General features: G+C 31.1%; 2 protein-coding genes across 2 annotated transcripts; one reads left to right on the plus strand and one right to left on the minus strand.

Moving 5' to 3' along the window:
* Positions 1 to 270: 270 nt before the first annotated feature.
* Positions 271 to 6,386, minus strand: LOC126840604 (glucose dehydrogenase [FAD, quinone]-like). Its single transcript, XM_050576462.1, has 3 exons — positions 6,294 to 6,386; positions 4,773 to 4,814; positions 271 to 2,341 (listed from the first exon to the last, which is right to left on the minus strand). Exons 1-3 carry the CDS (start codon positions 6,324 to 6,326, stop codon positions 551 to 553), a joined length of 1,866 nt encoding a protein of 621 aa, XP_050432419.1. The 5' UTR covers positions 6,327 to 6,386; the 3' UTR covers positions 271 to 550.
* Positions 6,387 to 8,316: 1,930 nt separating this feature from the next.
* Positions 8,317 to 12,811, plus strand: LOC126840672 (uncharacterized). The gene is made up of 4 exons (XM_050576559.1): positions 8,317 to 8,327; positions 10,508 to 10,625; positions 11,005 to 11,161; positions 12,453 to 12,811. Exons 2-4 carry the CDS (start codon positions 10,548 to 10,550, stop codon positions 12,542 to 12,544), a joined length of 327 nt encoding a protein of 108 aa, XP_050432516.1. The 5' UTR covers positions 8,317 to 8,327; positions 10,508 to 10,547; the 3' UTR covers positions 12,545 to 12,811.
* Positions 12,812 to 13,316: the final 505 nt, after the last annotated feature.

The raw sequence follows: 13,316 nt of genomic DNA on the forward strand, positions 1-13,316 counted from the left end.
TGGAAAGCACATTTAAAACTTAAGTAATTTTTTTTTTAAGTATGTGTGTTCATTAATGTGAAAACGTATAGGGTACCTGTGACTTGTGACAATATGCAAACTTATTTTTTACGAATAAACTTATTTTTGAAAGAAAACATGTCCATCTTCCAGTTACAATCAACATTTGTTATGCATAGTAATCAGAAAACAAATAGTGTCCAACAATTTTCATTAAATTAGATTTATCACATTTTTAATATTAACAATATAATAACATATTGTGCACTTGAAAAGTTAATTATTCATTTACATAATAATTTTATATTAGTATTTATTATTGGCACATAACTTATAATTTGCTGTGTAAATTTAATTTCTTGTACGATATAAGATGAAAATGGTATGGGAACTTAAAAATAGGTAAAGAATATATTATTTAAATACATTTCCAAACAAATGTCAGTAAGTACCTTGCAGTGGGTCAGGTTTGGCAACGTTATATATAAATAGTATAAAAATATAATAGTTTAAAAAAAAGACAAATAAAAAAATTTGTGTTTTACATCGTTCATACGTTTTTACCGTAACTGGATTTTATGAGGTCAGCTCCTTTTTCCGCCATCATTATAGTGACCGCATTTGGGTTGTACGCTACCAAATGCGGTATGGCAGAACCGTCGATAACCCTCAGGCTTGTGACGTTTTTCACTCTCATTTGAGGATCGATTACTGTTGTTGTGTCTTCGACCGCTCCCATTTTGTTTGTGCCGGCCACGTGATACAATGAAGTGGCCACTTGCTCGATGCTGCACAACCAATAATCGCGTGTGGCCCATTCGTGACCGGCGCAATTGGGGAACTTCAAGTGTTCCAACACTAAACCGGCGTTCATCACGGCTTCGGTTTTCGATAGTTGAATTACGAAATCGATGGCTCCCAATACTGTTTCTAGTTCTTCCTCGTGCTTCAAGAAATTGGCCACGATTTTCGGGTGTTCCAACGGGTCGGTGCTTTTGAGCTGCACGTAACCGGTGCTAATAATATTGTTGCAGATTGGCATCATCAACACTAAGTCGCTCTGCTTGTTCAGATCTTTGTACAGAGCGGCCACTTCGTCCGACAGCCCGAACATGTTGCTCAGCATGTTCTTGCCGTTCATGCTCTTGTCTAACATGTTATACGATAATCGCATCTTCATCATTTCCACGTCGGGGTACGTTTGCTCCATTTTCGTGTTAATGAAAGTGAGCATTCCCGATAGCCCAAGGGTGCTTTTGCCTTGTGCGGTCAGTGCCATATGTTCTGCTGCTCGCTTTGTGCTCTCGGCCTGTATCTCTTCTTTAGGACGGTTCTTCCTGTCGGTAAACACTAGACCTAAAAACACGACGTGGTCGTGGAAGTTTGCTCCGACCCCTAGGTCGGCCACCAAATCGATGCCTATTTCTCGTAGGTGCTCTGCGGGCCCCACTCCCGACAACATCAACAATTGCGGGCTGCCTATCACTCCGGCGCTGACGATCACCTCCAGCCTACTGTTGACCACCTTTTTGGTGCCGCCTGGCATCAAGATCTCCACGCCAGTGGCCCTGCGGTTTTCGTCGAACAATATTTTGGTGGCCCTCGTATTTTTGGCCACGTACAAGTTGGGTCGCTCACTGGCCGGCAACAGGAATGCCTTTAGCGTGCTGCACCGCAAACCGTCTCTGGTAGTGCTGTCGGCCATGCCGTAGCCTAAAACTGGATCTATCTGATTAAAGTCCGCCACGTGGTTCATTCCCAGCTCCGTCGCACCGGCTGAGAACACTGCGATGGCCGGGTCGGAGGGTACGTAAGGCGATACGGTCAGCGGACCGCCCCGAGAGTGAATGGTTTTGTTGAAACGCATGTTGTCGACAAAGTCCTCTGATTTCTTGAAATGCTTCATTACCGTATCGTAATCCCATCCGTCGCAACCGGCTTGCACCCATCTTTCGAAATCACGTTTAGTGCCCCTTAAGTATATCATGACGTTCAACGATGAACTACCTCCCACCATGCGGGCCCTAGGCACATAAACGCGTCCGTTTTCCATACCCTTGAACATCTTTTCGTCCGGTTCCGTCGAGTAGTTCCAGTCAACGTCGGTCCGTAGCATCGTCTCCCACAAAAGAGGGACCTCTTCTGTTTCTGGTGGATCGCCGCCGGCTTCCAGAAGCAACACGTTCCATTCGGCCACTTCGCTGAGTCTGGCGGCCAACGTAGCGCCGGCACTTCCCGCACCCACCACGATGAAGTCGAATTGCACGTTGCTCTGACCGTACTCCAACTCGGGTGCGTAGTCCTTTGGGTACACGATTGCCCGGGACATCGGCCAAGGCAACTGTAAGAATTTCAACGGGTAAGTTAGGCTAGGTCAACGTAACTAGATGTACTGGTGCCCTAGTGCATAACTAAATATTATGATGCCCTCAGTCTTTGCTCCCTGAAATTTATAACATAGTGAAATAATTGCTTTCACATTACTTCTTCAAAATCATAAGTCATATTAGGTAATAGGTATATACCTAGTAGTGATTATAGTACCTACCTATAAGTGATTGTGTTATATGCATTTTTTTATTAATATCATGAATACCTTTCTTAGACAGATTTATATTAAAAAAGTACAGTTTGTAAAAAAATATTTGTAATTATATAGGAGTAAAAATATTTAGGCGCAGATTGAGAGCATGAACTTTTTATCAATTGTATCTTTATTAATTACATAGAAGCAGTTTTGGTGTTGAAATGGTCATGCTAAATAACCATAATAGCATAATAGTATATATTATTTAGAAGGTAAATCATAAACTTAAACAAATAGTTTTAAATAAAAATTTAAGATACATTCATGTTAGTTTTTGCATTTTTAAATAGCTGTAACTTCTTTGTTTGATTGAAAAATTAATAAGATGACTTCGACAATGCTCTCCTCTTAAAAATTTTATTTTTTTATTTAACCTAAACCCCACAATTTAAACTCTAAGTAACGTAATTTTGTTACGTTGCTAATTAGTTAGACTGAAATAGTAAATGCGGCGTCCTCTTAAGGATCGGTCAAACAGAATGCGGACAAGTTTGAGCGAACCAGTGTGAAAATTGCCACAACCAAGAGTGTACTGCTGGTTGTTTTTTATTTTTCACTTTTTTATCTCACGTTTTCTGTTTTCATTTTATTTTACAAAATGTCTAGCAGTTCTTCTGACAAAGAAGAATTGCTTCTTCTGCTTGCCTTGAGTCAAGCAAGACGAAAAAAAAGAAAATGGATACATGAACTAAATCAAAAAAGAAAATAATTTGGGGAGTTTCACCGACTATGCTGTATTCTCAACGTTCAAACTAGAACTGAACTGAATTGAATTGAATTCAATAATTTAATAATTCAATATTTTTATGAATTGTTTTAAGCCAGATGTTAAACACTAAAATATTAGCCAGAAACTTGATGTTTTAATATACTAGCCACCTTAGATATTAGCTTGTTACTGCTTGTTAATATACTACACCATTATCTATCTATGATTATCTATAATTCCACCACTACTATAAATTAATTTGGTACTTCAACGAGACATGAAAATGCTCTTTCGTGGTTGCAGACTCGGCTGAAAAATTTTATTAAATTTTACATTTTTGTGAAGTGTTGATACCAGTCTTTTGCCGAATCTGTCCATTTTTCAGTGGATGCCGCGTATCATACAAATAAACGCATTCTCCAACTAGATCAATCAATCGTTCCGTTTCATCGATCATTTTCAGTGCACAATTTTAAAATGAAAAAAATTTTAAAGTTAAGTACAATATATTGTCATCAATATTGTTTGTATATATTATGTTCGATAATTATATAATAATAATATTCTAGAAGTGCTAATACGTGTGGAAAATCCAGTGTATTGTCTATAGTAAATATTTTTTATTTTACAAAATTATTCCAGTCCGCCGCGAACTTTGTGAAAAAATACAACCATCCGTTTGTCCGTTTGTAGGTTGCTGTCTGTTTAATGTTGCTGAATGATGCATTTAAATAGAGTACAGAGTCCGCGGCGGACCGGCGACCTGTCCGCGCGGACAGTCCGCTTTCTGTTTGACCGATCCTTAATAAAAGGGCTAATTGTGCCACTGGGTAGACGACTTATTCGTTGCATTTTGGGGAAAACTTAGAGCCGAAAACCATGAACGAGCTGATGCTAAGTTCAGAAGTATCGATCGATGAATACATACACAATATCTTAAAGAAGGGGCCGGCAAACAAGTCCAAGACCACAATCAGAACTAAGGCTAAACCTTACTTATAGTGTATGCTAAAAGTAACTTATAGAGGATAGAGCCTCTACATTATATCAATTGAAATTTAAATTAAGCTGTACACATATTTTCACAAATAATAAACAATGACGGCTGAGGGGGGAGGGGGGTAATGCGGGTATTTTGTGGAAACACTGTACCACCCCAAGTTGTCGAAACCAAAATGAATTGGAGAGTTATGGATGATGAAGTCAAACCTACTGCAACGAACAAACATTGTTAGTATATGTTTTCAGTAGTAATACTACTAGTTAATATATACGTTGGCATTTTCAGTCATTCTATTTTTTAATAATGGCTACTAAAAAAAAAAAAAAAAACATTTACATTACCTAATTATTTATTAGTTATTGTTAATCATGTGAATTGTTGATAATATATATTAAACTATGGTTGAGTCGTATTATAGTATTTCTATAATAAATTAATCCTAATAAAAAAAATATAACTAGGTAGGTACTTACATATTTCCGAAGTAGAGGCTCGCTTAAATAAAAAGCAAACACCTATAACAACAGAAATATTGATTAGTTTTACACATAAAGATTGAATATACTGTTTTTTTTAAATTAATTACATCCTGCTAGCCATATTGACACCTGGCCATACTATTTTTAAAAATTTGTTGTAAAATATGAAGATTATTTTTTGCTTAAAACAAAAAAAAAATCAAACACAAAGTTGTAAAATACTGATTACAAGTACAGTACTAGCGTTCGACCAGTACACACACTTTGTGTATTGCTGCTCTTATTTTGTAGTTGAAACATCAACTTATTGTTTTTATAAATTATTTTTACAAGTGAATTCATCTTCAGAGTTTTTGTCAATAATATCTGTAGCTTAACTACAAGTTTATCTCGTTAAATCTGTTATTAATTCAATTAAATTTAATGATTTTTAATAATACAAGTGCATAGTAAAACGTCGGGTTTTGTTGCGATTTCGATCAAGGTTGTTCTCTTCGTAGTTCATGCTACCGCAGTCAAGATCTAAAACCATTTTGTTGTCGTTTATCCAAGGTACTCAATTAGTTTATATCTAAACGCCAACCATAATAGTTTTGTGTACGCTTAAATATGTCAAACAAAACTCCTATAAAATCGGCCTTTTCTGTGAGTGGAAAATCTAAATCCAATTTAGACTAATGTTCTAATGCCGATATTTTGAACACCCTTACATAAGGATATTCAAGTAATAAAAACAAAACTAACCACTCAAGAAAATACATCTGATGCAATTTTATCCAGAATGGATCAACTTGCTGAATCTATTTTATTACTAAAAAATGAGAATGCTGAACTGAAAAAGGAGTTAGATTTCCTTAAATCTAATTCTACTAATAATAAGCCTATTTATGACACCTTTTCACGGTCGGTTGGTTTTGATTTGGCGCGTGAAATGCAAGATCGCGATACCAAGTCTCGGAATATATTGATTTTTAATGTTAGAGAGTATACTAATGACATTAGGGCTTTGGTGGACAATATGCTGAAATCGTTGAAGTCTAATTTACCAGTTACCTCCGTTGACCGCCTTGGTAAAATAGGCGACAGGCCAAGATCTATTCGTATTGTCTTCGAATCTCCAAATTCAGTCTTTTCAATCTTAAAATCTAAAAAAATATTGTTTAATAATCCACTACGGAAAGATATGTGGATTTCTACTGATTTAACACCTTATCAAAGGCACTTCCTCTCAACCATTAAGGTAGAAAGGGACAGAAGAAACAATTCAGAATTGAAATGGCGTATTATTTACAAACGAGGCTCCCCCGTTCTAGTTCAAAAAAACTAATATTTGGTTCAAGTATTCAAAACAACGCATTTAATAATAATTTATATAATGTTAATATTAGTGATATTGGTCTATCGGGCTTTTATCAGAATGTTTGCGGTCTAAAATCTAAATTACCGTTACTTCACATTAATTATAATTGGTACTTAAACTACTTCTATAGATGATACATAAGATATATTACTCACCAAGGCCAGGATAACGGCAGTTATCTTGATCATGGCTGTCGATACCTGTTGTTTTGTTGGGATTAACAAAAGACACTTGTAGATCGGCAAAAGCGTTCGCGCAATTTGCACGGCGCTGATGTTTTCAAACGGCTTTTATATGTTTTGGCACATTCGTGTGGGTTATTATCGTCTTTGAATGAATAAAAATTGGGACACGTATAAGTGTTTAAACGACATTTGCACGAATAACCTAAATATTTTACAATAGATCATTGATCCAGATAATTTTTGAACCGCGGAATGAGTAGGTAACATGCGACGAAAACGGATCAATTCACCGGCACGCTTTCGGTTTTTTTTTATGTACAAGTTGACCCGACACCTGATTACGCATATATTGTCTGTACTTAGAGTATAAATAAAGGTCAATGTCACCATTTGGCAAAAAACCACCTAGATCACACCTAGAAGTATTAAGTGAAACACCCTCTTTATAGTATATTGGTATGGATAAAAATTGGGAACGGGACAGCGAAATCCAGATTTCTCGAGTGCCTGGATAATTAGATATAAAAATACCAGTGCAGTGTAAGCTAGCAAAGTCTAAACCAATCAATACAGTATTGTACAGAATGAGTAAGCAAACTTGGGCCAAAGCAATTATTAAATCTGTGATTTTTCTGTAATCTAATATATCAGTTTTCCATTTTATATAAAGGTCTAACATACAATTTTAGACTAGATTAAACTAATTTTTAACTCTTAAATCCTCTAAAATTTTGCTAAAATAAATTTAAAAAACTTTAAGTCTTCCAAAGGGTGGTAAAAAAATTAGGTTTGAGGTAATTCGTGAATAGAAGTATACCTAATAAATATTCTATAAAAAATTCCACTTGATCCGAAGTTTTTCGCTAAGTTATAGTATATCAATGTTGAAGGTTGAAAAACCGTTAAAAATTTTTTTCGAGTGTTCCCGGTTTTGGGAGTGAAAGAATTGCAATTTTTTTTAAACGTTAAACCTACAACAATTCGAATACGATTTCGGATCTATAGAGTGAGATCTACAAGTAAATCGGTCCACAGGAAAAAAGTTATCGTGTCTTTAGACACAACAAAAAAAATTTTAATGGCGATAAAGTGTTTTAAATTAGTTTTTTATGAACTGTATTATGATTGACGCGATTATAGGGTTGATCGTCTGTCTATGATAATTTGTTGCCATCCGTGTACGGGTGAATCTTTAAGAGTTAGACATTCTAATTTTCTTAAAATAATTGCAATTTCATAGTTTTTCTTTTTGAAAACAATTTTGATTGTTTTATTTTGCTATATTAGAAAATTACGCTAAATTACTACATTTTTAGTATTTTCCAGAGTTTTATATTTTTTTCAAACTTAATCGGTAACGTACATAACTAATCAAATGTTTTATTTAAGAATAATATGCTGAACATTTTGACTGACCAATTACCTTTTTGAAAGTTACTTTTAAAGTTATTATAGTTTAAAACTTGGATACGAGGTGGAGTGTGTTAGACTAAAACACGCTGATAAAATTGTTACTACACTGCACCCTACCTCCCGTCTTATGTTTTAAACTCTAATAACTTAAAAAATAATTATCCAAGCCTGTTTATCGACAAGACAAAATGTTCAGCAAGTTATTCTTTATTTAAACAGTTAATTAATTATTTACATTGTAAATAATATGTACGACTACAGACACTTGCTACACGAAGAAATCAGGTCAGTGGTTGAGGAGACACCTTTGGGTCTAGACACAAAAATAAATAAATTATAGATACATAATAAAAACTCATTATTGTAAAAATAATACTTACGCATCTTTTCTAAGTTACGCATCGTAGCTAAAACGGGTTTATAACTATGTTTATACAAAACCTTAAATCATAATTGTATTATTTAAATATATGACAAAAAAAATATTAAACATTAAATGCCCTTATTTAGATCTAAGCATTTCTAAGAGCTTTCACCTACCATCGACCGTTGAACCGAATTATTCTTGTATAGCCAGTCAGTAATATATCAGTAGGTAGATAGTTGTATAATAGATCAGTAATAGCACTTAAATGTTCCTAAGGTTGGTTGAAAAATCAAGAAACACAAATAATATAAATAATTTCAAATTTAAATTTAATGCACGCTAAAATAATGTCGAGTTACTTCCAAATGTTTTTAGGAAATTCTTTCATGTCATAGGGAAATAATTTGTTAACTAACTGTGTATTTTTTTTTTTTTTGTCTAAATATAACTAAATTTTATTTAGTTTAAATTTCATTTTATAACTTAACTATATTTTTTAATTATTTTTTTCACCTTTTAATACGTTTTTAACATTTATTTAAAAATTATTTTTTAAAAATCTAATCTCAAAACTTGATTTTTTAATGTATTAATTAACGCTATGACAACATTTTGAGGTTATTAATTTACTTTTTTTTTGCTATGCTAAAAGTGTGGTTGGGTATGAGACAGCAAGAGGTAACAAATATATTGTGTGGCATAACGAGGTGCTATTTAGAGTTGAAGTAGTATTCAAAACAGTATAATACAATCAACAAAGTATTCATTTATAATTAGTATGCAAAACTGATTTTTTGCTTTTCTACGAAAAAGAAAAATACTTTAATTTACCCGTCGTTCTCATAGAGGATCTTAGAAAATTAATTCGCATTTAAAAAATACGTTAAAGGCAGTATTTTTTTACATTTTATAATAATTCTAAGCCCCGAGAATATACAAATAGTTTTATATATATAAGTGAATGTGATATAGATCATATCTGTAAATTATAATATGTATAATACTTAATAATTAATATATATAATATGTATGTAAAACCAGTATAAAAAATGTTTATGTTTATATTATTTACAAAAAAAGCAAATACAGGTGTTTTATATAGTTGAATTATTTTATTTACAGTCTTGTGCCAGCGATTAAAATAACTATGAATAATAAAATAAACTAAATTACTTAGGTATAACTGATGTTGTTTTTTTTTTTTTAATTAAATAATACTGAAGACTGAAAAATATATTTTAATAATAAAAACTAGTATAAACTTGTAAAATTAAATAGTCTCTATGAAAACGGAGTTTGGTACTTTTAAAATTGGTTTCAAATGTTTAAACTCTTTTCGTCACAAGAAACAATTACTGCCAGCCAACTATAAAAAAAAAACTAAAATAGATACATTTGAGTTGACAAACATTATATTTACCTAAGCTATTGTGTATGCCATTAATTGTTTTATGCCTTTAATTGAAACTTTAGACGAAATATACATCAATTAAGGAATTGTAAAAATAATTACATTTGTTGTTTGAATTCTGAACTTATACTTTGATGTTACTTATTGCCTGTAAATCACGCATTTCTAGTAGTAATATCAAATGTAATAGCAAAATATTTAATTAATTATTGTAATTTAACATGCTATGGGGCTGATTTGAATTTTGGGTAGATTCGAAATGAATTATATCAAACAGTTTTTAATTAGGGGCCTCTACACATGCGTATTTTTGGTCAAAAACAACTCATTCTACTTGTTCCTAAGTATACTCCGATTTAAGTTTTGAACAAATATTTGAATTCTTCATAACATTTGCAAGGCATCGATCGTGGCATAATTAAATTTTTTTGTTTTGTTCTTTAATTATATCAGTTTAAAAAAGTTAAAAATTGCATTTTTTACATTAAAATAATTAAATAAGTAAAAATAGTTTTAAAACTTAAATCTGAGTATTTTTAGGTAAGTTCTGTTCAAAGTAGAAACATATGTTTTTGTACAAAAAAAGATCCTACATAGGTTATAAAAGTTAGGAAAAAAATTGTAAATATCTAAATAGATCCTTTTCGCCTATGGGAATATACGTTAGGTACGTTAAACAATTTTAGCTTAATATTGAGTATTAGAGAAAAATTGCTTATACAATACGCGTTAATAAACGCTATTATAGAGGTCCTTTAAACAGTTTCTTCATGGTGGTTAAAATGGTGTGAGAAAAAAACACGTCACTAGGCATAATATGTGCGTTTTGCCGTTTATATGTTTGTATAATTCACATAAAATAAATACTATAATATACATTTATTTATATAACTGTTTAAATATGCATTTGAAATATGCCACAGATTGAAAATGTCTTAATAAATCTATTCTTAAAAGATACACTTATTGAATATTTCCGATTTTTGTTTTCAGTTCTCTTGTACAATTAGAAACTGGCGGGTTACAAATCACAATGTACTTCAAATTGTTTATTTTGTTAATTTCTTTTATTCTAACTGCTAATACCGCTCAGCATCTAACTAAAGACCAAGTAATTTTTAATAATATTTTTAGACTATTATTATTCGGAAACTACAGTATTTTGTCAACCATTCACTAGATTACTCATGATCAAGTTATGGTTTACAGTAATTTTTTTCTATGGAAATATTTTAACCGATTGGGCATAATTTTACATAAACTTTGTCTTAGTGTTTGACAATGGATTAAGGTTTTTTGAGTAATGTAACACACATTAAAACACATGTTTAGATTAATTTTGTACGATTTTTAGTTTCGGTTACCATAAAAAAGTTGTAATGTTAATGTTTTTGTAAAACATTTAAACGTATATTTACTATGTGTAGTTGGCATAATATCTGCAATGACAATTTTTTTTAAATGTTTTTTAATAAAAATAATTGTTACAGGTTCTAAAACTAGGATTCGAAAAAGCAAAAGAATCGTTCCACGTTGCTGAGGGCAAAGGCCTTTCAGAAGCAAATTTGGTGGCTTTTGTGGGTCCCTCGCATTCACAAAAAGTACACGATTTTTTTAATGAACACAGCTATTCAATACAAAAACGAAGTAACTATTAGACGTTATACATTTTTATATAAATAACTTTTTAAAATATGAATAATTTGATGATAGTTTTTACTGATCGATTTATGGCATTGAACAATTATTCTTAAATTTATTTAATTTTTCTATAATATGGTAATTTATATTTTTCGATAAACAATAATCATCATGCTGTATACTAAATACATCCAAGTAAACAACACAAAAAGAAAAATATAAGTTCCCAGTTCCCATGTTCCCAGTTCCCAGTTCCCAACCTAACCTAACCTAACCTCCCATGGAAACTTACATTTTTGTATGCTGTTTTGGCAGAATGATCGAAATTTTATGTTACAGTAATTTTTTTAAAGAGAACTATTATATATAGCTAATCATTTTTAAAGAAATCTTTATTATACATATTAGTTGCACAATTAAAACATTTATTAAAAAAAAAAAATATTAGCACAAAAATGACAAACTGTTTCAATGATTTCGGCATCAACGCTAAAAGTGGTCACAAGTGTTTGTTTAGGTATTTAATATGTACTAATCATCTTAACAATCCATAATCTAATGATGAGTTTTAGTAACTATTATATAAAACTTAAAACAAAATTTGAGTAAAGAAATTTAAAAAATCTAAATTAGAAAACAATTTTTTTCCTATATCCTGAATTCTTAAAATTCCGCTTAAAAATTTTACTTGATCTAGAGAATATTCCATACAAATTTGGAACTAATTAGATTATTTTTTAAAAAAAGTTATAGCGCGCAGTAAGTTTAGTTTTAAACATGAATTATATTTTTAGATTTTTTACTCAATTTCGAATTGAACCAGGTGAACTATTTAGAATATTATGAAAATTGTGTGAAATATAACTATTATCTGATTGAAAAAATCCTAATGTCATATCTACCAAAACTAAAATTTATTTTAAACACTTAATTTTCTTTGGAACAAGTATAATATTAGCATTAATGTTGCAGCATTCGGGTATGACCTAAGAATGGTACTTTTAGTTCAAAATAACAAATAATTAGTTTGAATATTAAAAGTGAGAAATAGAGATATTTCTAATTATAATTAAGAAGAAGCAACATATTATCTTATATACCTATTATTCTAAGCAAATTTAAATGTCTTAACATTTTAGCTTCGACGCAGATGTACTTTTAAAAAAAATTGTTTTCTGTATAATCTTGAATCATATATATTTTATTTTTATTTCCTAATGTACATCTGCTGTCTCTACTATAAAAGTTTAAGTAATAATTGAATTTTAAAATTAAAATACATCTGTTTAATTTTTAGACGACATACAACTTCCATTGTTTGAGTTTATTATATCAGCTTTAAATTTGGTGGAACCGTTAAGGAATTCACTCTATGAAATGAGGGGATAAAATATGTGTTTACAATAATAATTCAATGTTAATGTTAAGATCATATTACTTTAAAAAATGTAAGCGTTTGAGTAATTAAAAAAATGTTTCGTCATGTTATATACTATACTTAAAACTATACTTAAAACAAATTATGTCTCGTTATATAAGAGTAAGTTTAATACAACTGTAATACTATACGATAATAATCCAATGTTAATTTTAAGCCTTACACAGTTTTAGTTAAATAAATAGTCTTTCCGCAATAAATAAAGTTTATCCTCATGATTTTTTTTTTTTATGTTTTAATATATACGTAAGATCAATCTTCTGAAAACAATTTCCAGCTTTTAAGTTCCTAAACTGCAGCTATAATATATAAGACCAAATACCACCCCTCTTCTAGGTGGTACTGGGGATTTGTTGAATTTTGGATTTCAGGCTATTGTTAGATACATGGTTAATGAGTATCAAAGTTGAAAGTTGAAAAAAGTGAATTTTTTTTTTTGATTTTAAGAGTAAGAAGACAATTTTTTTAAACTTCCGATCTCTTAAAAGTACTGACAATTAGTGATTACGTTATCAAAAAATGTGTTACTCGAAGAAATCGGTCAATAAATTTAAACTATACATTGTATATACATACATTAAAAAGGGTTTTTGCTATTTTTAATTTTAATCTACATATTTTAGAACGATACTTGATAAAAGTAGACAATTTTTAATGAATACCAAGTAAATTAAAGTTGTTAATAATATAACCAACTTTTTGGGTATTCCGTTAGAATGTGTT

This window comes from Adelges cooleyi, unplaced genomic scaffold, assembly GCF_023614345.1.
Source record: "Adelges cooleyi isolate 19-005CV unplaced genomic scaffold, UGA_ACOO_1.1 ACOO_flye_CR_arks_rails_tigmint_CR_PRNA_376, whole genome shotgun sequence".
Classification (NCBI taxonomy): domain Eukaryota; kingdom Metazoa; phylum Arthropoda; class Insecta; order Hemiptera; family Adelgidae; genus Adelges; species Adelges cooleyi.